Below are 27,002 nucleotides of genomic sequence, written 5' to 3' on the forward strand. Positions count from 1 at the left end.
CATTTTCAAATAAAAAGAGAAAATAGAATTTGTTTGTAAAATGTACTTAAATTATACTATCTTTATTTACAATCACAAAAAATAATATTTTACAGTGTAATCTTTTGTTTTACTGATTATTCAGACCCCACCTCATTTGCTGGTCACATGATTGACAGCCCCCCAGACCAACAGCCACCTGTCCTTCCCCCCAAGAAGGATAGGAGACAGAGACAGTGCCAGCAGGTATTAAATGTGAAGAACACAACCAGGACAATTTGAGATACAGGAAGAAATTCTGGTAACGCTGTACTTGAGGGGGCACAAATAATGTACTATTAAGCTAATACTTATGTAGTAATTAACTACAAACTGTAAATCCTGTAAGTCTTTGTTAACTAAAAAAAGTAACTACTGAAGGAGCAAGTAATGAATAACGCAAATAAAATACTGATCTTGTTTGTTCATCATTAATAAATCGTGATGCATCTTTTATCTCAAGTAGCGACTATATTTGTTCATGATTTGTACTTCAGTAGTAACTGAGTAACTAATAAGTATTTGTGGCCCCTCAAGTAAAGTGTTTTTTTTTTTTTATTTCTTCAATTGATTTGTAACAAACATATTTGCTTTCCCAGGTCCCAGGCGATGGACCAAGTACAGCGCTGAAGAAACCTCCAGTAAGTCAGTCTCCCTTAAATTTCCATTTAGATAAATCGATGCAGGAATCTAAAATACATTCAGCGACTATATTGTGGATATACTGTACAATACATTGTACAAGCAGAAGCACTCTGTGTTTATGACTGAGCATTTCTTTTTAAATGATGTTATAATAAGTCACACAGCAACGTTAAGTAGTTATATATGAAATAATGTGTCTAACCCCATTCTGCAGTCATGTTAAATAATGTTTTTGGAATATTGTCATTATAACATGGCTTTTGGTGGGGAACCTACTGAAAATTGAAGTAGAAAAGAAAAGGCTTCTCTTGCACAAGCAGATTTGTTGAATTTCACCATTTCTTCTTCTTTCTTTTTCAGGTAATCTTTAAAAAAGTGTTTCATGGGTGTCCTTTAAAGATCAACTGCTCAACCATATGGGATCATCCCACAACCAAAGGTAAGCGAACCAATCAGTCTGCAGAGCAATATCGCTATTTCTGGAAAAGATTTTCCTGACATGTCATGCATTCCCTGTTATTTTCTGATTTTTCTCAGATCATCACCTCATCTTTGGAGCAGATGAGGGCATCTTCACACTCAACTTGAATGGGCAGGAAGCCACAATGGAGCTGGTAAGATGGCCGCTGGGAAGGTGGAACAGCGCTGTAGAATCTGGATGTTTCTCAGTATGTGTACTTGATCATACTCATGTTCTGGCGTAGCTGTTTTATGTCGTCTTCCATTGCCAAAGACAAGATACAATACTAAGAACAGAAGTACAGAGAGCGGTAAAAACCCCTGAATGCTGTTCTTGCCCTGCCCCAAATATCTAGGATACTTTGGTGGTGTCCTCACCAAATTAGACAAATCCCCAGATTCATTGCCCCCCAAGTTTGTTCTTGGGAGGCAAGTTAGCAAGACCACAAGTACGATCTTTGCATTCTTGGTATTGAGAAACACCCCCATGAGAGTTATCGGAGAACGCAGAGCGCTGGAATTTGAAGGTTGTGCCCTCTCTTTAATCTCCTCAGCTCTATCCTGGAAAGTGCACTTGGGTCTATACCATTAACAACGTCCTCATGTCGATATCAGGTGAGCCATCTGCAGCTTTAACGTCAACCAGTAGCAGATCCTAACATGGATGCTAATCCTGAATGAAAAGACAGTCATGCTAATTGTCGCGTGCTTTGGACAGTCTGGATGAAAACGCCACATAAGTCTATATGTTTCGTCAGGTAAGGCGTCCCAGCTGCACTCTCACTCCCTGAAGGAGCTGTATGACCAGGCGCGTAAGGAGCACCGTATCGTGGCCTTGCCAACGCACAGACTCCTGCCCAGGTAACTCTACCTGTTCTGTCTGTAAAAAGCTTCCTGGTTTAATTTCATTGCAAAAAATTTTTTCCCCAGATTTTTTTTCCATGTCATTATAATTTGGACTGTGGGGGTAGTCACATTTTAATTCCCTAAAACTTTATCCTTTTTTTTTTTTAACTTAATGTTTTTTTCTGGTTTGCTTCTGTCACTAAATGTGCATCGTAATTATTGATCTGCATTCAGATATTGATCAACTTTAGTTCATTTACAAGTATGTACAAATATCAGAATTGAATGATGGATTTCTTTGATGAAACTGGGTGATGTTCATTTAATTATAAATTAATTTGTACTCCCATTCATTTAATGTCTGTAAAAGCTTCTGGGGAAAAAACATAGTCGGTTTGATATTTAATGCCAGAATGATTTCTGAAGTTCTAATTTCCTTTAGAACCATGAACAACATATTTCTTTGTAATTCCAGGAAATGTGTCATAAGCAGTAAAATCCCAGACACCAAGGGCTGTAAGACATGCCGTGTGGGTGAGTATAGGGGAATCACACTCCAGTGAAATGTGTTTTTTCCATTTTATCCAATGGAAGCCCTCAAACCAAGAGAAAACAACGATAGCATTTGCATCGCTGAAAGTCAAACTAGGAGGCTCTGCCATTGCAAGGAAATAATAACATGTTATGACCTTAAAATCAACATTAATTTGTTACATTTCCAAGCCTTATTTCTTTGCTGCATGTACCAACTTTCTGCCTCTTAGGTGAAAACACACAGCAGGGCTGCATCTTCCTGTGTGGGGCCCTCGAGTCCAGTGTGGTGCTGCTGCAATGGTATGAGCCCATGCACAAGTTCATGCTCATCAAGGTCAGTGACTCCTTTTATCCCCACCCCCTTATTAACTATAAGCTCTCCTATTGGCTGTCTCCTCATACTCCTAAACGATCTAACAAGTGGATCAAACCCACAAGCTCATTTGATTCCACTAATTAACAAAAAGTTATTGAATGTCTTTTACATAGCTTACACTTTTACACTTCAAACATACTTTATATGACTGAAATTATAAAAATAAGGTATTAAAAGTAATGCAGTGTAAAATTAAATGAAATTAAATTTAATTAAATGCATGATAATGTGATTGAAAATATGATTGAAATTCTAAGTTTAGCATTTATTTTCCCAACCTGTCTACAGCACAAGATCAGGGCTACCACCTCTCACGCTTTCTCGTTCTCATGCTCACACAAGAAATCTTACAGCAAATTTATATTATTCCATTATAAACTTAAAATCAGCTACATCAAAAGTGTTGGGGTAGTTTGTAAACCCTACAGACTAATTACAAGGTAATAAAACTGTCACATACATGTAAATGTGTTTGGTGAACTGTCTCGAATGGAAAATCTCACGCCAGCCAGCCGACCAAAGTTGGCAGCCCCGTAAGTCTACATTCTTACACTATATGTGTGTGTTGCAGCATTTTGACTTCCCGCTGCCCAGCCCTCTGCGGGTGTTTGAGATGCTGATCGTTCCGGATCAGGAGTACCCGCTGGTCTGCATCGGGCTGACCAGGGGGCCGAACCCATTCCAGCCCGTGCAGCTGGAGAACATCAACCTCAACTCCAATACCTCCTGGTTCACAGACACTGGCGCAGGTAGAAACGTGCAGCAGTATTTCAATGCAAAACTGCCATATCTTGGTAACTGAAGAAGCTAGGGAGTCAAACAAACACCAGTTATCCACCCCTCTGCCAATAACATATGCAGTAAATGGTCATAATAGGCCTGGAGCCTATGCTAGGAAAAACAGGGCATACAGTACACTATAAATGGGATGCATAGGGCACATACACACCAATTCTCACATGATGTGGGAAACTTAGAGACACCAGTTTGCCAAACAAAACATTAATCTAATCAACATATTAACTGAGTGGAATAGTAGATATACTATACAACAAGCACTGACTCTCGAGCAACTTAAATCATTAAATAATTTCATCTAATACTTTTTGAGTTACATATACAGTTCCAGTTTGTCTAATATCTTTAGTCCTCCAGAGACTTTGATTCCCTCTATATAAGTATTTCTCAACCTGGTTCTCGGAGATTCTGTTTTTCCTGCTCGTGGGAGTTTACTTAGACATGTTTTGAGGGCATAACAAAAAAAATTATTGGTTCAGAGAGATAACAATCAGATTGTAGAGGAGGTGGGACCCAGACCTCTGATTGGTTGTCTCCACCTCCTGTAGTATTTTTTGTCCTGCCCTCAGAACATTTTTGTGTAAGTAAAACTACCATGAGCATTCTTCCTTCCCCCAACTCCTTCCCAGACAGTCCACGTTTTTGCTCTCTCCCAGTTTTCTACCAGAACACCAGGAGCTGGGAGGGAGCAAAAACTGTTTGGGGGCCCCTGAGGTTTAGGTTGAGAAACACTGCTCAATATTGTCCGTTGTGTGTGAGCATGTGTCCTTCGAAGGACTGACACCCCTGCACTTCATGATCTCCAGGACCCTGAACTGGATAAACATTAATGAAAAACGTTTGGATAGAAATATTCAGTTAAACATTAGTGAAGTCATAAGTGCCTTTTTAGGGTTACTGTCCCACTACTGAAGCTTAAGACATATACTATAGGATAACAGGAATCCTGTAGGAACGCAAAATGGCATCCCAGTCAAACATGTGCATATTATATACTGAAAAGCAAACAACAAAGCTGTCTATTCTACTTTCTGTATAATTGTTGTGGATGAAGAGCATACATGAACAGCAAACAAACATGATTATTGTTATAACTATTCGCTTGAAATACTAGAGAAGTAATATATCTATTTGTACTGTCTTTTTAAAAACGTATAATGCCTGTTTCCTCCCCACCCTTATGTCTGACTCCTCCAGGGAATTCCAGTCCTGATATAGTACAGGTCAACCAATTGGACTGCAGCACCCTACTAGTGCTCCTAGAGAGTAAGGCACCATTTCGAATTCCTATGCTCTGCAAAAAACGTGTATCGTTAACATGATTTAGCAGCGAATTCCCAGTTTAACAGTTGTATCTCCTTCATTAGACCTGGTGATTTGTGGCACCATGTTATTCTCATTTACTCTACTTTACTCTGCAGCTACACATTGCTGACATGTGACCTGTCATCCTTCTCAGTACTATTTAAATCAATGGGGTAATATGTGCCTCAAATATAGCTTATAGTCAGGCGAGACTTATGGGTAAATGTGGAGAACTTACAGCTGTGGAATAACATGACAAAAGACAGTTGAAGGAGATGCATAAATTGTTTCATTTGGATGACGCAAGAGATGTTTTTTTTGGACAGAGACTGTACATATTGTGAGCCTTGAGGGTACCCCAAAGAGCCAATGCAAGCTGCAGACTGAGACAAACTTCTCCTTCAGCGTGGAGGCCGTAGGTACGAACCCCAGGAAAGATGGATTGAACAGTAATTAGAACAGACTGGAGATACAATGTTTATTTTGATCTCTTCCCCAATGAAAAGTATAGAAATTAAATTGAGAGTAGACCTGCCTGGAAAATGGTAGATAAAAATCGACAGGGAAGGCTCGAGAGAAGCATCACAGCTGCAGAGACGGCCTGATAGATTTGACTGACACATGTTCATGTTTTTGCAGTGTTTTTCGAAGACACCTTGCTAGCGATGTGGAGACACGGGTGGCAGCGAAGAGGAGAGTGCTTCTCAGACATCCTGCAGGAGATCACAGAACCCAAGAAGGCTTTCCGTCTCGTGGGATCTGACAGGTGTCTCCATATGCACATAAATTCTCCTGCAATTGCACACACTCCTACAATTAAAACATGTGTGATAGATGAGCAGTGACAGATCACTTGGATTGCGCAGACAGAAAGTCATACCCCTCACATTTTGAGACTGGGTGGCTTTCTAGTGTCGCTCTATGTATGTGAGTATTGACAAATGGTGTCTTTGTATTATTTTCCCACAGGACGGTTGTCATGGAAACACGGCAATGTGAAGACCAGTCGGGGCTCAGTAATCTGTATGTCCTGGAGATTGCCGAGACATTTGTCCCAAGTACTTGAGCTAAAATATATGGATAGGGAGACATGCTTATCTATATTAGTTGCATCCCTTTTATGACTTGTGAACATTCCAGAAACTCTGCCAGCCCTTGTGAGGTGACAATTCTCCAAGTCAAGTTCAAACTAGATTTTTTTTTGTCATCTTCATTTACTACCCAAAGTTATTCTATATTTCAGATGTTTTTTTTTTTGGTTTTTGAAATGGTAGCATCACATATCAAAAGACTTTCCAACCAATAACTCATAGACCTGAGAAGTTCATCAAACATGCTGGTATTTTCAGTGTAAAATACAACCAATTGGACATTGCATAAACAGTTCTTTTTTCTTTGTGATTTCACTCTCACAAACACAGGCACAAAGCTGAAATTTTTAAAAGCTGTGAAAGGAGCAAAAAAGAGAGAAAAGAATTGTAACATAAATTAAATGTTTTCAAAGGTTATTTTCAGCAGGTTTTTCACCACTAATAACAATCATTTCCGTAATAATAATTTCGGGTGATGTCTTGATTCCAAGCACCTTCATCCATAGTCCAAATATGAATCCTATTTAACCAGCGTAACATTATGTTCAGAGCTGAGTAATTCAGGTCCAGAGAGTAAAAATCCAGACCAAGATTTTGTTTCAACCAACCAGTTGAGTATAAAGAGTCACAGTCATAGAGTACTCAACTGGTTGGTTGAAACAAAATCCAGGTCTGGACTTTTACTCTCTGGACATGAATTACGCAACTCTGATTATGTGCACAAATAAACCTTATGCGTCACAGCACATCAGTAGGCTGCAAAAAGATACTAAAGTGGTCTGCTGGTACATACTACTCCACCTATTAAACACCGATTTCCTTAAGTACCTGCCATGCTCTCCGATTTCACCAGAAAATGCGTGGTAACTCAAAAAGCTCACAAACTTTTCTGTTTGATGAGTAAGCATTTTTCCAAATATGAAATATATAACTACATATTATTACAACTATTGTGCGTTTCTGACACAAATTTATGCAAAAGAAACATTTCCCAAAAAGTGTACAAAAGAATCTGTGACTTGGCTGCTTGTAGATAACACCATGAAAAAAGTCGTTAAGTCGTGAGAGCTTAATGCTCTTTCCAAATATACTTGTCTAGCTAAACATTTCAGTTAAATGTTTAATGTTAAGTGTAGCTATTTGCGGCATGTAATTTTCTCTGTATATTTAATTTAGTTATGTAATAAAACTGTGTTGCTAAGGCCCAATGTATTTAACATTGCATTTTTTGGTGTAAATTGTGGTAAAATGTTATGTACAATGGGGGGGGAGCAAAACCGGTACGCAGGTGAATGACTTATTGGTTTATTGCATTTCATTATTATTGCTGGGTCATTATCATATGTTAATTTAGCGTTACCCGGACTATATACTAATTCATTAAGTTATTACTCAGCTAAATTGCAATCACACAGCACGCACACAGATGACAAGGAAACCTTTTTTAAATCAGTCATTCAACTCCGATGCGCAGATTATCGTTTTCTTAAATCAGTACAGCCCGCATTAGATTTAGTGGTCAATAACTTTACCCTTCTGGATTTTTTTTTATATTTGCGAAGAAAAGTACAAAATTCGTGTATTAGAATATATGTTGAAGGTTTTGTTGTATTGCCAGATGCATATAAAGTGCACTGCTCCCTTCACACCCAGTGTGCACCCAGATCAAAAATAGCCCAGTATTTTACAGGGATGAAGGGGAGCGTGTCGCCGGCTGCCGTACACGCTGCTCAGTGACGCGCCTTGCCGGTGTCCCTTAGCGGAAACATTGCTCGCCTCTGCTGCTGCTGCAAATCCAACATGGTCCACGCAGGGAAGCAGGATGAAGGACAACGATGGGACGTGTAATGCATCCATCGCCAGCGGCAATATTTGGAGCGGCTGAATCCCAGCATCATGCCGAAACCCTCCCATAGCTGTTGTAGTTTTTGATCATTATTTCCAGGTCAGGGTCTCGGTTTCCTGTGCGGCTTGTTTGTATTAAAGATGGCCGGTGATGGAGGCGCCCTAAAGGATATTAATGAGATTAAATCCCAATTCCGGACAAGGGAGGGTTTCTACAAACTGCTTACCCTGTCGGACTCACAGCAGCGGGGCGGTATTCCACGGGGTCTGTCCACGAGTGCCGCGGTGGGTCCCGGGGCCGGACCGGGTTCGGTACCCGGTGGTGGCGGCGGAGGGCCGGTTCAGGGGCCCGGGGCTACCTCCTCTGCCACTGCCGCAGCCAACTCCTCTCCGACCGGTTTCCTGCCCCCGGTCCGGGTGTCTATGGTGAAGCTTCAGCCAGAAGATCCCAGTGAGGAATCGGAACGAGTTTGCTTCAATATCGGCAGGGAACTTTATTTTTATACCTACACGAACATCAAGAAGGTAAGACGATCGGAGAAGCAGCAGGACAAACTTGACAGGAGGAAAATGTGTTAGCCAGCTACCTGGTTAGCACACTATGTATAACTGGCTAGATGCATCCTGCAAGTAAACCCCAGATATCCTGATACTCTTATTATTTAAATCTGTTGGAACAAGGGAAGCCATTGTGTATTTGAACAATATTTTATGCATGGATAGATGATTCAGCACAAGACACTGAGCATTGCTTTGGGTCGGGGGCGTGCTAATTATGGCCATGCATGAACGATCGCCTCTGGGAAATTGACAGAGAATAAAACGTGTCCTGCGGGAACTGACCCTTCGCGGTGACGTAACTTCTTGTGCCTTAAAGCGTCTAGATGCCGTATGCTGAGCAATTTGGGTGGAAGGCAGTCGTTTTTGTTATATTTGTACTGATCAAAGTAGTGTTTAAAACTGCGATTGCCAATATGTGTGTGATATCAGAAGGCAGTATTTGTGAGTGTACAGACGTGCTGTTTGTCACCCATCCCCGCAGATTTCGGTGGGAAGGGATGTCCCCTCCTTGACCTATGCAAAAAGATTGTGAAACTGATACGTTCGCTAGTGATAATCTTTAACAGAGTCGATTAAGGTCAACCGATACAAATGACATTTTGCTAAGAGACAAACAGCCACGGTATGCAAGAACTTGGGTAAAATCCCCGACGGCAGGAAATCTGACCATTTAAAAGCGTCCTGTGAGAAATCAATAGGTAAGAGATACAAAAGAATTCAATCCCACTCCAGTCCTTATGGGTTGTTATGTTATCTTATATGCGTTTTTCAATTGCTTATTGTATCGAATCTGCCTTTATTAATGTTATTTTGGTCTTTCTGCAAACTAAACTGTACTGGGGGGCTTGACAGTTGACATTGTAGATGGGCTTCAATCCCTAAAACTAAATATTTTCAGAAGTACCAAATTGCCAAAGGAGGCATCGTTCGATTTTTGTATTATACAAATATTCAGGTCCTCACCAGTTCAGATCAATAACAGCAATTAAATAATCAGATGGAAGTGGACAGGCGGTCAGTGCAGTATTAGCAGATTTTCAGTTTTCTATATAAAAGCCGTGTAAAAATCTTGTGTCCTCTAACACAAATCTCTGAACCACAAGATTCATAATTTGATAAATCAATTGCATATGTTCTGATTGAGGGCTTTTGAGGACTGTCTGATGTTAATATGCATGTGATCTTACTGGTACATTGTTTCCCTCCACAGGCTGTTGACCTCAGCAAGCCTATTGACAAACGCATCTACAAGGGGACCCAGCCCACTTGCCATGACTTCAATCAGTACTCAGCCACTGCCGACAGTGTGTCGCTCATTGTGGGCTTTTCTGCCGGCCAGGTTCAATACCTGGACCCAATCAAAAAGGAGACTAGCAAGCTTTTCAATGAGGAGGTGCGTGTATGTTTCTGTGTGAAAGATTTACACACTGTGTCTGTTGGCATGCCATATCTTTACTTCAGCACATGTGTTGGTGCTTATATTATTGCATTAACGTCAATAATAATAATAATAATACCTTTATTTGTAAAGCACTTTTCAAGCCAAGTGGCATTTTACATCATAAAAGGCAGAATCAGCAGAGGAATAATATCACCGAAAATACTTTAGCATCTTGGGTTTTTAGTCTGGACTTTGGAACGGCAAGTAAACCTTGGTCAGATGATCTTAAAGGTGTAGCGGTTTTGATAGCGTTCTAGCAATTCAGATGCATAGGGTGAATCTCAATACCAAGAAGGCAAAGGCCATACTTGTGGTCTTGACCAGACTGGTCTTTCTAATTTGCCTTCCAAGAATGAACGTGAGGCGCAATGAATCATGGGATTGGTCTTGTTTGGCGAGGATGCAACTGATGTATCTTTGATATCTGAGGCGGAGCAAGACCAGCATCCAGGGATTTTTACCAGTCTGTACTTCTGTTCTTAGAACTGGAACTGTTCTTCAGCAATGGAAGATGACGTAAAACGGGTACACAAGAACATAAGTATGGTCAAGTACGCATATTGAGATTCACCCATGCTCTGGAGCTAGATCATGCAAGGCCTAAAAAGTGATTAATAAAATTCTAAAATAGATTCTGAACTGAATTGGAAGTCAGTGAAGTGATGCCAAAATTGGGCTAATATGTTCACAAGTCTTTGATCTAGTATTAGTCCCTTTAAGGAATAAAATGATATAAAACACTGCAGTTATTTCCCTCGATGGTACAGTGGGAATGCAGACTCAGGATTAAAAGCTTCATTTTGCCAAGTACATTTTATGTGTTGCACTGGGGGGTTTTTTTGGCAGTGATATTTTCATTTTCACACATAACATTCCTTACGTGTCCTTACAATATAAATAAGACTGAAAATGCTGACTGGTATTTACATGCAATGCAAATGGTCCTTAATGCTCGGTGCACACAGATAGCATCCAGTGCAGATCGAGGAGTGTCAGACTTAGGGTCAATAGGCTATGTGACGATGGCTTGGTGTTACGCAGTGTTTTTGCTCTCGTGTTGGGGGGGGGGGCACAGACAGCTGGGTGCTTCGCCCTGTTGTTGCTCTGCTGTCACCTGGGGTCCTTTGCGGGTGGAATCAGGAGAATAGCGTTTTCCTCCAAGTGTGTTAAGTGCCTGGATGAAGCCAGCAGCGTCCAGACCGATAGGAAGCAGGTGGCTGGTGGGTTTCACCCCTCCTGTGTTTGCTTAGCATGCATGGGGGGGGGGGTGCTGAAGTGTGATAAATTCAACATTCCAGACTGTTAGACTAAATGGGTTAAAAAATAGGGAGAATAAAACAGTTTGACCATATTGGGAACATAAGAGGATATATTTATAGGGGAAACCTAGGATGTAATTTTCATGGCGTGCTTCTTTAAACGCTTGGTTAAAAAGCTAAAAAAAAGACACTCATGCTGTGAATCAAGTGATGTTGATTAATGCAGAAAGACTCCAAATTACCCTTTTGTGTATAATATGGTACATGGCAAAACTGTATACCATCTACAGTAATTCTTTGTATAACAGGGTCTGCAAAGTGCAAAATAACACAATGCAAATCTCTATAGTAATACACTAAAGGTGATTGTTATTTCTACCAAGTGATAAAGCCTTCCTAAGTGGGAGAACTGGGACATTGCAGTAGCGCAAATCTCAGACAGGATTTACAGAGGGTGGACAAAATAAACATCACGTGAAAAGGACATTAAATTTACAGTAACTAAATGGCAATTAAATCACGGCTACAATGGTGAGTCATATTGGATTTGACTCTAGTTAGCAGTATGTGTTGACAATGAAAGAGCTCTGAAAATCAGCACTTTCATATGTGACAATAGAGTTCTGAAGAGGCCAAATAGACAGGGGCCCGAATTGCTGGTGTATTGAGTGCAGTAACTGCAAAATTATTTAATCTGTCAAGTAGAACAGACACAGAAATCATGACTGGATGTGGAGTGAATAGGAACAGAATGAGCTGGAGAGACACATCACGGAATACGTGGCTAACACCACAATAGTACGGAATCAAAAATGAATAGAAAAGCAAATCAGTGCTCTGCTGCAGTCTCAGAAGTGCATGCTGGGAGGTCCACAAAGCTGGATCTGGTGGCCGGGTCGTCATTTGGAACTGTTTGTATGAAGGACCGATGCCTGACGATGGGTAGCCTGGTATGAAGATCCCTGAGTAACTGGAAAAAACTGTGGCCTGATGAGTCATATTTCACTCCTTCCTCTAAATCCGGGGGGGGGGGGGGGGGGGGGGACGGTTATGGAAAGCCAGAAGATACCTTCAACCTACAGCGTGTGTCGGTGTGGGTCACATGGTCAGATGATGCTGTGAATATGAGGCCATTTTACAGAGCAAGGTGCGTCGTAGTGCAATCTGTATTCCCTCAAGATGTTTCCATATTCCAAAACTATAATGCCTCAGTGTAAACTATTAAATTGAGGAGTGGTTTCTGGTGTTCAAAAAACACCGTGACATCCTTGGCCACCAGATCTAAACGTCTTTAAATGGTAACTGCTGGAGCTCGGAGTGCAAATGAGACTCACACCTCCTTCGTCCTTCAAAGAACTAGAGGCTTTTCTGCTTGAAAAGTGGTCCCATCACACACTAAACAAAAGTTCAGGATTTGCATGACATCCCAAGAGGGATTGAAGCTATTCTGAAAGCCAAAGGCTTGGTGCTGCTTCGCATCAGGTCTTTGACAGATGTTTTGTTAGATGTTTCTGTTATTTTGTCCACCCCACTGTACGTCACTATATTGCAACTGCAAGGACCTTTTTTTGGTAATATGTTCTTGGCAGTTACTGCAGTTTTCCATGACTTTAAGTGGCACATGACTTGGACGTGGACTGTCTGTGGGTTTCCGAGGACCGGATTGGGAAACACTACCACAGAAAAACTGATTTTTCTAGGAGGCTGATTAAGTGTCCAGAGAATCGCTGATATACAAATAACATGTTAATGTTGACAGTTGTAATGGAAGTCTTCAGTGCTGTTCTTTGTCAAATAATTTAATAGCTAGTTCTTCATCTACATGTAAATTGTTCATTCATATTCCATATGGTTCTGATTGGTTTGGACCTTTTGAGTTATCTCAGGATGTTGTACAAGAATGTTATGAAGATCTCCAAATTCCAAAAGAATGCACATGCGCTATATATTGCACCTCAAAATTAAGTTGGTTAACTTGCTTTCCATTATAAGCCAACTAAATGGGCCATATTTCAGAAGATTCACTGTTTGAAATAAGTACTACTAAAATACTAGTATCCAGTATAATGAATATGGAAAAATATGAAATGATATTTGTCACATAAATAATTCTATTATGGTAATCATATAAATTCAGTGCATTGAACTTTGAAATACTACTTAAAATCTGGAATCTTTAGTGGGGAATTAAACCATCTATGTGACTGTAACATACACAGTTTCACACAGATTTTTGAACATTACCCTAATTTCCCATCAAATGACCCATTAAATCCAAATTTCATCCATCCATCTATCCATCTTCTAAACACTTTTCATGGTCAGAGTCATGAGGATGAATGCGGATTCTTGGATGTGAAGTATCTCAGATGCTTACCTTAACTTTTTGTCTTCCTCACTCCCTGAACATCGGCTGCCCAGAGGTTAATAGACAAGTCCAAAGTGACATGTCTGAAATGGCTGCCCAAATCGGAGACACTTTTCCTGGCCTCTCATGCCAGCGGGCACCTCTACCTGTACAACCTGGAGCACCCTTGTGGCACGGCTGCGCCCCAGTACTCCCTACTGCGCCAGGGGGACGGCTTTGCCGTCTACGCCTGCAAGACGAAAACGCCACGCAACCCGCTGCTTCGTTGGGCGGTGGGAGAAGGGGGACTCAATGAATTTGCCTTCTCTCCTGATGGCGTCCATGTTGCATGTGTAGGCCAAGATGGATGTCTGCGAGTGTTCCACTTTGACTCCATGGAACTGCAGGGTGTCATGAAGAGCTACTTTGGGGGACTTCTGTGCGTCTCCTGGAGTCCCGATGGCAAGTACCTGGTTACAGGCGGTGAAGACGACCTGGTGACCGTCTGGTCCTTCGCCGAGAGTCGTGTTGTAGCCAGAGGCCACGGCCACAAGTCCTGGGTTAACGTGGTAGCCTTCGATCCTTTCACCACCAGCCTGGAAGACGAGGAGCCGACAGAGCTGAGCGGCAGCGAGGAGGACCTGCAGGGGGCGCCACACTTCGGCCGGGTACGCACCAGCAGCACGCTGTCCCGCCTGTCCCGGCATAGCTCCAAGGGCGGAACGACCTCCGTCACCTATCGTTTCGGCTCAGTCGGACAGGATACGCAATTCTGCCTGTGGGATTTAACAGACGATGTGCTGTACCCCCGCCTGCCCTTGTCGCGCGCCCTCACCAACACCTTCAGCACCACCATCCCGCCATCAGTCAGCGGAGGTAGTAATACGTTGGGCGGAGGTGGAGGCGGTATAACCGGGGAAGGCCACCTTCATCCTACTCACCCTCACCAGCCTCCCCCGTTACCCCGGTCCCTCTCCCGCTCCAACTCCTTGCCCCACCCCGCAGTTGCCAACGCCTCCAAGGGTCAGGGCGGCACCGACGGCGGTGGCAGCGGAGGCAGCGGCATCACTCCCTTCAGCATCGGCCGCTTCGCCACGCTGTCCTTGCAGGAGCGCAAGTCGGACAAGTTGGGCGGGGGCAGCGGGGGGGCGGAGAAGGAGCACAAGCGCTACCACAGCCTGGGCAACATCAGCAAAAGCAACGACAAAATCAACATGGCGCCACGGAGTAACCGCCTGGACGCCACCAAGGTCCTGGGCACCACGCTGTGCCCGCGTATGCACGAGGTTCCGCTGCTGGAGCCGCTGGTGTGCAAGAAGATCGCCCACGAGCGACTGACTGTGCTCGTGTTCATGGACGACTGCATCATCACTGCCTGCCAGGAGGGCCTCATCTGTACCTGGGCGCGGCCTGGCAAAGCGGTGAGTCTGACAGTCTACGTGATGGAACGTCTTCATTTCTCACAGTGGATGTGAACAGCTTTATAACTTTCCTTCTCTCCCGCTCTTGCGTCTGTCTCTCTCTCTCTCTTTTTCTCTCTCTCTTTCTGTATCTCCCTGTATCTCTGTCTCACTATCTTTCCCTTTGCTTGTAACCTCCCCAGAACTTGACAGCACAGAATGGGAACTCTCCCAGTGGCACTGTGGTATAGCTGGAGATAGAACACTGTACGTATCACATGCCCCTCCCCCGCTCCTGATTGGTGGACTTAGGATACGGAACTCGGCCCATGAGCGCAGCACGAGCCAATGGCGGCTGTCGATCAGTATGGTGTCCCGCCCCGTGTCATTCATCCAAGCCCTCCTGTCTGGTCCTTAATACTTCAGAAAGACTACAGGATGAAGCACAGACTACCATCCTTTCCTGGAGCTTTGGGTCGGGCCACAGTGTTTCCTTTTCAAACACCACAAAAGCCACGACTGTTGTACTTTATTTATTTTAAACTAACAGACTGTAGTAATTTATATTGTACATATTCAGAATACCCTATAAATAAAGAGGACTAGATGTATCAAGATAATGAGTTAAAGAGGAAGCAAAATGTTTAATATATTAAGATCCTATATTGTATATAGCAACACTGTTAAATTAAATGTTTGCATTTAGGGAATTTAAGAAATAGTGTCTGTGTGTAATAACTGTCATATTCATTAAAGCAAATATGTAGTATGTTTCGAGACCTGTGAATCCTGGATTTCCAAGCATGATGTGAGTGACACACATAATAATGGCATACAAAGTAAACTTTTCTTGACTGCTATGCTTATATAAAGGGACTTACAGTGCTGTTCAGTCAAATTGAACGCAGCTACATACCAGAATTCTGTACACATTGCATTCTTTCCTTGACCATTCCTCCTGCAAAATGTTACACTTGAATCATTGACTTTCTGTTGGACTGGGAGTCTAGCACTGTGGCAGCCACTTTGCGACGCCCCAATCTGACAGGAAATGTGCACAGTCAATGCTCAATGTTTACCAATCATTCTAAGCACGGTGTGTATCTTCTCCACTTCCCCAGCAAACCTCTTAGGACAAAACATTTCAGACCGTCTTGGTTTTACTAGAAGGTATTCTAATGACAAACCAGAACACAGTCAACAGGAAAATGAATCAGTCTTGCAAGTTGTAGTGATAAAGTGACAATTCAGCCTGCCTGGTCAACGTAGATGTTTGTGGTAAACTAGAAGAGTACTCTGTATGTTCTGTAGGTCTATGTGCAATTGAGTAGAGAGCCAGATCAACCACTAAATCTTTCTACTCCAATCTTTTTGATACACATTGTTGGCTACCCCTAAAATGTGATATTATCCTCTTTACTTTTCAATTAGTGCAGGAATGACATCTCACCATTTAGTGTAATGAGGAACAAATATTTTATTTCTTTATTTTTCCTTCTAACAATATACAACTCATCTGTAGCATGTATGATTTTTTTGTATTACGGTGTGCATTTTACTCACAGTAACACTGAAGTAATGAAGTGGCAGAGACACATGTTTGTATATGAAAATCTGTTATTAAAACTATTAACTCTACTAATTATTCTGTGGTTTAAATGAATTATGTTCCTTTGTCACTAATTAGATGACCAAGTGTAAAAGAGAACAGTTAGAAAACTTGTGTTGCAACCTTTACTGGTTAGAGTAATTCCTCTTCCTTGAACAGGGTAGCTCTGATAAGTGTCTTACACAATTTTTGACGACACATTATATGAGCTGTTGGATTGGGAAAAAAGGCTAAAAGGAATTAAATGTATGCTCTTCTTTCAATATCTTTGATATGTTTATTTATCTAGCTTCAAACCAATGACGTGAGTTTGCTGTCAGCAAGAGATGACTGTTGTAAGCAAAATTCTTTTTGTTTAGTGTACTTTGGTCCTCATTTTGGTAAACGATTAACAAAATGTAAAAAATAGAAATGAAATCCAAAGTAATTCCTTCATTATTTTTGGTGATGACCAAACTTGTCTTACAAGAAACGTGTAAGGTGAACGCATACTTAATTTAGCCGAACTTGAGCAATTCCACCTGCACGCACTTCATCGTAATGCATTTTTTTAGTTGTTGCTATCGTATCGCTAGCTAGCTAATTGTTGCTACCCCTGAAAGACACATTGCTATGATATCTTTATTTTATTTTTTTGTTATGTGGGATGAGGTTTTACTTTGCTGTACAGTTACTGTACAGGTACAGTTCTGTGTGACTGTCGATGTGTTCTGAATGTGCTGTTCCACTGCCTACAGAGCTTCGTACTGCTTGGTAGCTATTTTGTCCATTTCTAATGCAAACATTCTCTAACCAGTGGGAAATGCACATGTTTCCTGCAAAAGGGTGACTTCTAGTTCTGGTTTGTTCTGGTTTTTTTCCTGGCAATTAAATATTGTCGTTAACCCTGAGATCTCAGAAGATTGAGTGTCTTGTTTTTTGTCCCTTATTATTTCTATAATTTTTTGAATGTCTGAATGCTACAATGTTTCCACTATCGCAGCGAAAGTTCATCTCAATCCTATTCATTATATACTGTGTATATTCAATAAAGATCATAAAATTGTATGGAAAATTATGTTAAGAACATAATAGCCTACTGGATTTTGAGAATTACAGTGTCACATGAAATTAACTTCAATCAATGTATGGAGACCAGTAACTTTTAAGGAACTTCCATTTTCATAATGGGACGGCTAAATGAGTACAATAACCATGTCACAAATGGCAATGTTTTCCTCTCTGTCAATGTGGTATAACGTTGAGCATTTAGCAATCTCTTGCACCAGTTGTTGCATCAATTGATGGTTGTGAACTGGGCAGTCTATATCTCTCTGGGCCATTTGTGCTATCTGGTATCGCCTGAAACAGAGGCACTGAAATTACCGCCTGGGAACACTGGACCTCAATCAGCAGCAGGTAAGCAAATACGTAATGACTGGACAACTAGTATTTTGTTTTTGGGAAATCTTGTGTTTGTTTCTTCATGTCTGTAAGTGTCAATATGCATGTCTGCAGTGGCGTGAACGAACATGCAGGCAAGAGACAAAAGATACGGATCTTTGAAAACTTTTCAGCTTTTGAGCAAACTTCCAAGAGTTGATTTTGATGGAGTGCAGGCATTAAGATAATTATCCGGACATCAGCATTAGGAATATCGGTGGATTGCCATTCAGGGTTGGTTTATCTTTAGAATGAATAAATGAATAACACATTTTCAGACACAAATCAATGTCTCTTGAAATGCATATAGAAATTGTATTATATGTAGTACTGATAATATTCTGATACAATTTTGTTCGTAGAAACTGCAATATTGTTCTGATCCATTATTAAAAGGAAATGAAAAGACATGCAGTCGTGGTTGATGCCCAAATGTAATATAATCAAAATTGAATACGATCTACTAAATGCCATTAGATTCTTCTAGAAGTTTCTTAGGACCTACTTTGTCTATATCTTTTATATTCGAACCTGCTGCCATTGTTAACGGCTCCCCTAACAGGGCCTACATAAATTAAAAAATATGTTTATGCCTAACAGATGATTACTATTAAGAGAAATAGATTAGACAGTATTAAATTATCTGTGCCAATACTGTGGTTTTTGGGTAGTCTTAAAATTTCATTACCTTAAATAAACGTCACATTATGTCCAGCTTTACCGTGTTGTTACATACATGCACTATAAAAAGCTTATTAAAACTTTTAATCAAAATTAAAATTGGACACAACTCCAAGAATATAACATTTGTTAAAGGTAAACTTGTTACAAACAGCTTTAGTGTACTTTCCACACTTTTCTCACCTGTAAACCGCGACTTGCGTTCAGGAATGCCTCTTAGGTCTGCGGGGAAGGTTCTCAGTAAATTGTTGTGTATTTTGCGTGATCATCAGTCAACAAAAGGGGCACTCAGTCAAATTTGCCGTCCAGGAAGGAGTGGGGGCTTCCCCTTGGTAACTTTTGCAGTGGACCTCCTGCCGTGACCAGCCCGGGGGCTGATGAACCCCACCTCCTCCACTACTGGTGTGAGAATAATGAGAATAATGTAATGAACAAGAAGCAGCCAGCCAATGGAGAAATGCAAAAAAGTTTCTGAACTTGCCTGCTCTTAAAATGGTTCTGGAGGCTAATGTGGGTCCTGTCTGGTACACGCTATGTGTACCTAATAAAGTGGCCACGATACATTCTCCTTTGAATGAAATGTTTGAACTTCATTGTGTTTTTAGGAAGGCATTACGTTTTCTTTTGCAATGGAAGAGTCGACATCTTTAAAACAGGTGAGGCAAGATATCAATCCCTAATTTTTATATTAACCTTTGATGTTTGGATTTTCACATGTCAAAACATCCACTAACAATTTATATCTTGGTTTAAAAGTCCAATACCCCTGTTCGTGAGTAAGTGTACATATGCTGCATGAACAAATATAATTATAAAAATTTATTATGAGCTGTCAGGGCTCAGCATGGTGGCTCTGTGATTGGCCATACTGCCTCATACCTTCAAGGTTTGGGGTTTGAATCCTGAATGTTATCATATAATTTGGTCTTATTATTGAAGGCAAATGGGATCTCTGTCCCTCACTGCACCAACACTAAAGAGAGCTTGGAAAGAGTGAAAAACAACAGACCTACTCCAAAAAATGAAGAACACAATGTCTGGAACAATGCTTGTGAGTTCAGGATATGTTCATGTACAACCATATTTTAATAATTTATATTAATTCAATAATATGGAATGCATACTGTGTTCCTAATATTTCTCTTGGAAATTCTGTGTTGCTTTCTGATTGTGCCTCTTTGTGTTTCAGTCCTTTTGCTTTTGTGCACGTTTCTTACTGTGGCGTTGCTGCTAATTCTGGAGGGATGCAGACCTCCCTCAGAACCCTGGCTGTTACTCGGCAGCGGAATTACAAAACTGTGGGACTGGGGAGCTCTACAGGTTGTAGTGACATTTACTGTCCTCCAGGGGGTGCTTTACTGCCTTCCATTTGGTAAGGTGAGTCAAAACTAGCATCGAATATCTTCTTGAATATCTTACAAGAAAAACTTCATTTCTACTACTTAAAAATAATTTTTAAGGATGTACACATACTCTACTAGAATGTTTCAAAAAATCTTATATGTATTACTTTATTCTGTAATAAGTTTGATGTTTTAATGCTATAAGTTCACTTAAACTTTTCCCTCCGTCTATCCATTGTCCTCCGCTTATCCGGGGTCGGGTCACGGGGGCAGCAGTCTAAGCAGGGATGCCCAGACCTCCCTCTCCCCACCCACCTCCTCCAGCTCCTCTGGGGGAATACCGCGGCGTTCCTAGGCCAGCTGAGAATTATAATCTCCCCAGGATGTCCTGGGTCTGCCCCAGGGTTTCCTCCCTGTTAGACATGCCTGAAATCACCTCCCCATCTCAGATCTCAGCTGGCTACTTTTGATGTGGAGGAACAGTGGCTCTACTTTGAGTCCCTCCCGAATGTCTGAGCTCCTCACCCCGTCTCTAAGGCTGAGCCCAGACACCCTGCGAAGGAAGCTCATTCCTGCCGCTTGTATCCGTGATCTCATTCTTTCGGTCACTACCCAGCGCTCGTGACCATAGGCGAGGGTTGGAACGTAGATGAACCTGCAAATCGACAGCTTTGCCTTTCCACTCATTTCTCTTTTCACCACAACAGACCAGTACAAAGTCCACATAATTTTTGATGCTGCAATAATTTGCCTTTTTTGAAATACTTTTTTATTCATTTGGATGCTGATGAATAGCTAAAATTGTAGAATTTAAGTTTTCCCATATCCAAAATAGTTTTTAGGTCTTTTCTGTTTTCAGCAAACTTTGTTTTCATGGCTGGTCCTCTGGGCTAGCTTAATTAGGTTGTGTGATTAAATCTATAAAATTTTATTTTCTAAATTTATTTTATTTCTCTACTATTTGTTTCTTTTTCTTTTAGAGAGACATTGTATTTACAGTTCAAATAAAATAAAATGTCTTCATTTTTAGGGCACTAGTATAATTGCTTCAAATATAATTTAGAAATAGTTTCATTTTTAAAGTTACAATAGCCGATAACTAGCTAAAACAGAGTAAGACGCGTTAATTTAAAAATATATATTTTTTAAACCAAACAAGCCAAACTAATGTATTGCACTTTGTAATATATGAAGTCCTTTCTAGAAAGTCTAACTGCTAGTAAAAATAGAAACAGCTCAGTTAAGTGTTATTGATTTGATGGTCAACTGAATACAAAAACATAATAAATTGCAGAACCATTAAAAATTCCCCCAAGATACATGAAACAACACTTGTGAATTTCGTAAAATTCCTTTCTTGAAATGAGCAAAGGGAAAAGTAATAAAATCCTGGCTTAAAATATGACATCTAACAATAAACAGCTTCATTACGGTTGGCACTGACATGGCAGGGCTGAGCTGCTTTGCAGACTGTGGGAAATTGGAGGCCAGCTTCAGTTTTTATTCAAATCAGAGATAACCGCCTCCCATGGGACTGGGTACAGGAGTAGGCCATGGCAGTGCCCCCCCCCCCCTGCTGGGGAAGGTGCTATCCTTCTCCCAGATTAAGAGACACTGTAGAGGTAACATAAAGATAAGATAAGATAGAACTTTATTGATCCCTGTGGGGTGGGGGAGGGAGGGGGGAAGGTTCTCTTTGTTCAGCAGTAGAGGAGGGAGTCAGTGACTCTAGTCCAGGGCGGTGGAGGATAGGATGTTAGGACAGGATGGAACTTTGTGTGGCAGCACCGAGAGATGGAAATGGAATGGAAACAGGGCGAGGCGTCTCTGGGAAGGAAACGCAAAGCAGCCCATGCCTCAGGGTCAGCACGGGCGTGAGAAATGTGACAAGGTGGGGGTTAGGTACAGGAAAAGGTGGGGCTCACTCTTATAGGATGGAGAAGTGGTCTTATAAATGGCCATGACCTTCTAAGATGCCTTTTATCGACCGATCTTCTAACCCAGTGTAGCATAGGCAGGGAACATTCAGAACAGGACGAATTGCAGTGCAACCTTCATTTATTGTGAAATATATTTATTTGTTACTTTCTATTCAGGTAATTGAAGGCAAAGTGGGACATGATGGAAGATGCATAAAATACAGTATGAATGGTAAGAAAATCGTTTTTTTGTTTTTTTTTAGCAGAGTCCGTAAACATGGAGTCAGATGACAGGGTCAGTGTTTCCCTGGACCAGTTATTATAAGGGCCATTCCTTTACCAACAGAAATAGGATTACTCTACTAGCCATGGGATTTGAACCCACAGCCTTCCAGATAGGGACACAGATTCCTCAACTCAGCAACCAACACACTACCCACTCTGTACTTTTAAAATTTGATTATTGGCTCTTACACAACTAATGGAGATACAGTATGTGGGGGTGTTTTGAACACTCTCTGCTTCAGGTCCTGCCAAAGCATCTTGATTCAATTGGACAGGACCTTGACTTAGTCAGTCCATTCTTTTGTAAATTTGATTGAATGCTACAGATCATTGACTTGTTGGAACACGTACTTTTAGTGACTCACAGACTGATGACCTTACATTGTGCTCAAGAATATTCTGGTACACTTCAGAATGCATTGTTCTCTTATTGATTTTGATTCCTCCAAGTCCAAAAAAAAGTATAAAAAAACACAGATCATGATATCTCCACCACCGTGCTTGCCAGTAGGGATAGAGTTATATTTAGCAATGGGCAGTAATGCATTTTTACCAAGAAGGTTGTTTTTGCTTCATGTCCAAAAAGAACAGTTCAGAGATGTTCAGGTTCAGATTAGGAACAAAATAATTTTTGATTTACTTAATTAATTTGATATTACTACATGCTCATTTTCCTCTAAAACAAAGTGTACGGAAAAATATAAACCCCCATAATTTCAGTTTAGGAATGACTCTTATGAAATACATTTTATGGTAGAATTTTTGTAATTGTATGAGGGGTTCAAAAACTTTCATTGGATTTTAACGGTAAATATGGCACATGCAGATTCTTTGATCAGCCTGACTTTTACGATTTGTCCCAGGCCTGCACGCCCTATCTGTGACGCTGCTGCTCCTGGCTGCGTTGTGGCAGCGTGGAATTTTTCGGGCGTCGATGATCAGCGGCCAAGTCCCACAGCTGGTGATGGCCTGCGCGGCCGTGTCCCTGCTGCTCAGTATCGCTCTGTACTTGCGCTCCTTCAGGGCTCGCCCACAACAGCTGGTAAACTATGGCCATAAGGGTATGTGATCAAAGAAAGTCCATGAACCTTAGTTTTGTGTACATGACACCCGCACACACGTCTGGCCAGCCCCTCTTACGACCTCTACGATGGTGCTGCTGCCAGGTAACTTCCTGCAGGCGTTTGCTTTGGGAAGAGAGAGAGACCCATCCATCGGTGGGATTGATATGAAGCTGTTCGTCATGGTCAGAATCGGGTTCATCGGATGGGTAGGTGGCTTCACCCGCAGCACGGACCACAGGGCTCTCAGCTTAGATATTTACATTCTGCAACAGCTGAACAGCACATTGGGGAGTCTTTCTGCTTGACCACGTTCTTGCAAATGATTTTTCTCTCCGGCAAGGCCCTGGTGGACATCTGCTACCTGCTGACGGAGATTGAGGAGCGGGGCTGGCCCTCCCCGCCGCTGCTGCTTGTCGTGATCTTTCAGATGATTTACATTCTCGACTTCCTCATCGATGAGGTGATGACCCTTTTTCATTCATGGGCACATTCCTCTTTTCTGTGTTCCCTGCCTTCTCCCTCTCCTTCATTACACAGAAAACATATGAAGAAATGAACAAAGCCTAATGTCTCAAGATGATTTTTTTTATTATTACTCTAATAAACCCTCCAGGTTTCTCTTATCAGGGATGTCACATGTGTAGCTTTCATACGGGGTTGAACTAAAACCAACAAAATATTTGTCCGCTGTCCAGCTTCCATGTTTAAAAAATATGAAGCAAACGGAAAATATCAAATTCTCCATGTTTCTATTTCTGTACAGTGCCTTAATGTACAAAACTAAATTTTTAAACAAATGTTTTATATGCTCTTTATGTCAAGCAAGTATGGTAAGTTCACCATAGTTCTGTGTTTTGGGTTATGGCAGTTTTTATGTGTACTGCGTCATAGTGGACAGGGCGCTCATTAAATTAAACTTTAAACGTTACATGACAATTCATTGAGGAATGTTTCAACATCTTTTCTTGTCTTTGAAGATGAGAACATGATGCACTGACAATGAAACATTTCATTAGCTCCATGTTTAAACTGTTGCCAGGATATTTTATTTTGCCATTATTGTTTAGTCAACGCTTTTACCTAGACGAATTGTACACATTCATGCAGCTGATTACTTTATTTGAGTATCTAAATGGCATTGCACGCTGCTGATTTTGGGATTTGAAGTTCATTTTCAAATTAATCATATTTTCTGTTCTTAATAGGAATCTGTTTTGCCTACGAAAGAATACACAGAGGATGGCATTGGATTTCTGATGATTCTGGGAGAATATATATGGATACCATTTTATTCCAGTGTTCCTGGTTATTTTCTGCTGCATCGGCCTACTCACCTCAACCCCATTGCAGTGACATTGATCTGTCTGATCTTTGGTAGGAGTCCTTTCCAACAAGTCACTATCTTTTCCTAATCCTGATTAATCTTTTTTTTCCTTCTGAAAATACATGTCTTCTGTTCATTAGGCAATTATTTCAAACAAATAAATGGGCCTCATTCTCAGCCAAATCAATCCCCCATTCTTCGTTGTCTTACAGGAATTGGCTTCATTGTGTATTACCTATCTAACAGCCAGAAGGACGGATTCCGTAAAAATCCCAACGACCCTGCATTTGCTCGTATGTATTGTATGTCTGTCATCTTATCCAAACTTCTGTGAGAACATCCTCCGGGTCACGTAACACCTGCCTCCATCACACAGACCTTGAGACCTTGTCCAGCCCTTCAGGGAGAAAGCTGTTAGTGTCTAGCTGGTTCGGCTGGGTGCGCCACCCAAACTATTTGGGAGACATCCTGATGACCCTGGCCTGGTGTCTGCCCTGCGGTGAGACACTCTACTGATTTTTAGCGTCGGGTCTTTGTCACCATTGCACCACGTAACACCACAACATGCTACAACGTGTATTACAGTTGAGGAAAGGCCTCCACTTTCTCAATTTTCATTCCAATGCATCATTCAGATACAGACACTCCTCGACTTACGCAAATACACTATTTGTCAGCTACTTACATAAATGAAAATTGGTCAGATTCCCACACCATTCAAACTTAGCCTAGCCTACCCTAGCATAGCCTAGCCAAGCTGACCATAACTAAACATAGTCATTTGTTGCAAACACAGGCATAAAAATGTACATAAGTACTATAATTTTCTAGTAAATGTCGCACATCAGATACTGTAATAAGACCTAGGCCTAGTCAATGAAATTCATTTTTCATGCCTTATTGAAAATGAGTGGGAGACTGACCTATTGTATGTTTCAGGCTTTGCTAGCGTCTTGCCGTACTTGCCAGCCCTGCAATGCACCAACCTGCTGCGGGGCCGGGCCGCCGAGATCGAGAAGGCGTGCAGCAGCAAACACGGTGCAGCCTGGCGAGAGTACTGCCGCCGCGTGCCTTACAAGCTGGTGCCGTACGTGTACTGAGCGCCATCAGGAAAACAACAAGCCCATTTCGCATTTAAGGTTTCCTCGAAGCACCCTGTTGGATCTGTGGCATTACATATTCAATAAAGTTTCCAAGTTTTTCAAAGAGTGGTGGTAGGTTGTAACAATTTATGGGTACTGCACAGATTTTGTGCGCCCTGCCTGCTTTCATAAATACTTCCTGCCACAAACCAAAAGCACACTCATGAAGATGAAATGATAATTATCTGGTGTAATTCAGTGAGTATTTCTCTGCATACATGCCAGAGTCCTGCAATGGATGGTTGCTGTCTCATCTAAGTTGTCACCTGCCTTATGCCCTGCGCTGAATTTCCAGAACAGGCCCCAGATTTGTGCAATTTTTATTTGGTTCAGTTACAGAAAACAGATAAGACGAAAAATTGTTACCAGAAGAAGCTTTTCTCTTCAGGGTTTTCTCAAACGTACTTGGAGCGCCACATTTTGCTTCGTATAAAAAAGCATATGAAGTGTATGCAGGCCGCCCATTATGTAAACCCCTTCTAAGGACTGGGCTTACATTTTCCACCCTATGGCTACTGAACGCTAAACCTTGACACCCTGCAGGAGTTTGTCCAATACTGTTTTACACTATTTTTTATACAAGTTCTTATCATTTAACAATATCTCGTCACTTGAGCATCATCATTCCTTCAACCATTCTCAATCATTGTTTCCTCCCTTAATCCACACCCCTTGGTGATAAGTTTGTCCATCATTTCTTTTACTGTTTGGTCCCTCGGCCGAACATAATGGTGGCATGACCATCTCTAGTTGGTGTTTTAAAAATGCTCAGCCGTGGACTTTTGGTGAACTCAGGAGAATCCCTTCCTTCAGTAGTAAACCTTGGCAGATTCAGCCTGTTGCAGATTGACTAACTAGAGCAGGGGTGGCCGATCTTATCTGCAAAGGGCTGGTGTGTATGCAGGTTTTTGGGATAACCTGTAGGTCAGCTGTTGAAACCCAGGTGTGAGGACTCTTCAGCCAATCAGTCCTCTAATTAGTAATCTAATTAAGGAGTTAAAGCGAAAACCTGCATACACACCGGCCCTTTGCGGATAAGACTGGCCACCCCTGAACTAAAGGGTTGATATATTTGTCCTTCAACTTAGTGATAAGGTATAACACTAATAAAGGTGGATATTCATACATTCAGGGCCAACAAAAAGTAACTAACAGAAACTCTTAGGCTAACATAAGGTGCAAATACATACTCATGTAGTTTGATTACATTGTGTTGATTACATTATAATGATTACATTGTAATGATTACATTGTAATGATTATATATCATGGGTATTTGGCATGTTTT

General features: G+C 41.4%; 3 protein-coding genes across 4 annotated transcripts in view; all 3 read left to right on the forward strand.

Moving 5' to 3' along the window:
• The window catches only part of LOC111844053 (mitogen-activated protein kinase kinase kinase kinase 5), a 34,835-nt gene extending 27,555 nt beyond the window's left edge, over positions 1-7,280 (forward strand). Inside the window, exons 21-33 of the mRNA XM_023812148.2 lie at positions 125-225; positions 618-659; positions 1,024-1,102; positions 1,201-1,277; positions 1,677-1,737; positions 1,881-1,983; positions 2,444-2,502; positions 2,733-2,836; positions 3,450-3,627; positions 4,874-4,942; positions 5,308-5,400; positions 5,621-5,747; positions 5,951-7,280. Coding sequence (XP_023667916.1) covers positions 125-225; positions 618-659; positions 1,024-1,102; positions 1,201-1,277; positions 1,677-1,737; positions 1,881-1,983; positions 2,444-2,502; positions 2,733-2,836; positions 3,450-3,627; positions 4,874-4,942; positions 5,308-5,400; positions 5,621-5,747; positions 5,951-6,047 — 1,190 coding nt within the window. The 3' untranslated portion in view covers positions 6,048-7,280. The remainder of the gene's footprint in view (positions 1-124; positions 226-617; positions 660-1,023; positions 1,103-1,200; positions 1,278-1,676; positions 1,738-1,880; positions 1,984-2,443; positions 2,503-2,732; positions 2,837-3,449; positions 3,628-4,873; positions 4,943-5,307; positions 5,401-5,620; positions 5,748-5,950) is intronic.
• Positions 7,281-7,410: 130 nt separating this feature from the next.
• LOC111844054 (WD repeat-containing protein 20) lies at positions 7,411-17,424 on the forward strand. 2 transcript variants are annotated; one of them, XM_023812149.2, is made up of 4 exons: positions 7,411-8,442; positions 9,689-9,871; positions 13,600-14,946; positions 15,129-17,424. In XM_023812149.2, exons 1-4 carry the CDS (start codon positions 8,059-8,061, stop codon positions 15,174-15,176), a joined length of 1,962 nt encoding a protein of 653 aa, XP_023667917.1. In that variant the 5' UTR covers positions 7,411-8,058; the 3' UTR covers positions 15,177-17,424. The 2 variants fall into 2 exon arrangements, with proteins under 2 accessions (XP_023667917.1, XP_023667918.1); XM_023812150.2 differs by lacking the exon at positions 7,411-8,442 and having other exon boundaries at positions 9,772-9,871; positions 13,883-14,946.
• A 138-nt stretch (positions 17,425-17,562) lies between these two features.
• On the forward strand, positions 17,563-25,778 carry LOC111844055 (delta(14)-sterol reductase TM7SF2). The gene is made up of 12 exons (XM_023812151.2): positions 17,563-17,932; positions 19,243-19,293; positions 19,577-19,688; positions 19,827-20,014; positions 22,077-22,131; positions 23,048-23,245; positions 23,351-23,454; positions 23,589-23,708; positions 24,454-24,622; positions 24,785-24,865; positions 24,949-25,071; positions 25,512-25,778. The coding sequence occupies exons 2-12, from the start codon at positions 19,267-19,269 to the stop codon at positions 25,670-25,672; spliced, it is 1,338 nt and encodes a 445-aa protein (XP_023667919.2). The 5' UTR covers positions 17,563-17,932; positions 19,243-19,266; the 3' UTR covers positions 25,673-25,778.
• The last annotated feature ends 1,224 nt before the right edge of the window (positions 25,779-27,002 follow it).

The sequence above is a fragment of the Paramormyrops kingsleyae genome, chromosome 17 (assembly GCF_048594095.1).
Source record: "Paramormyrops kingsleyae isolate MSU_618 chromosome 17, PKINGS_0.4, whole genome shotgun sequence".
Lineage (NCBI taxonomy): Eukaryota > Metazoa > Chordata > Actinopteri > Osteoglossiformes > Mormyridae > Paramormyrops > Paramormyrops kingsleyae.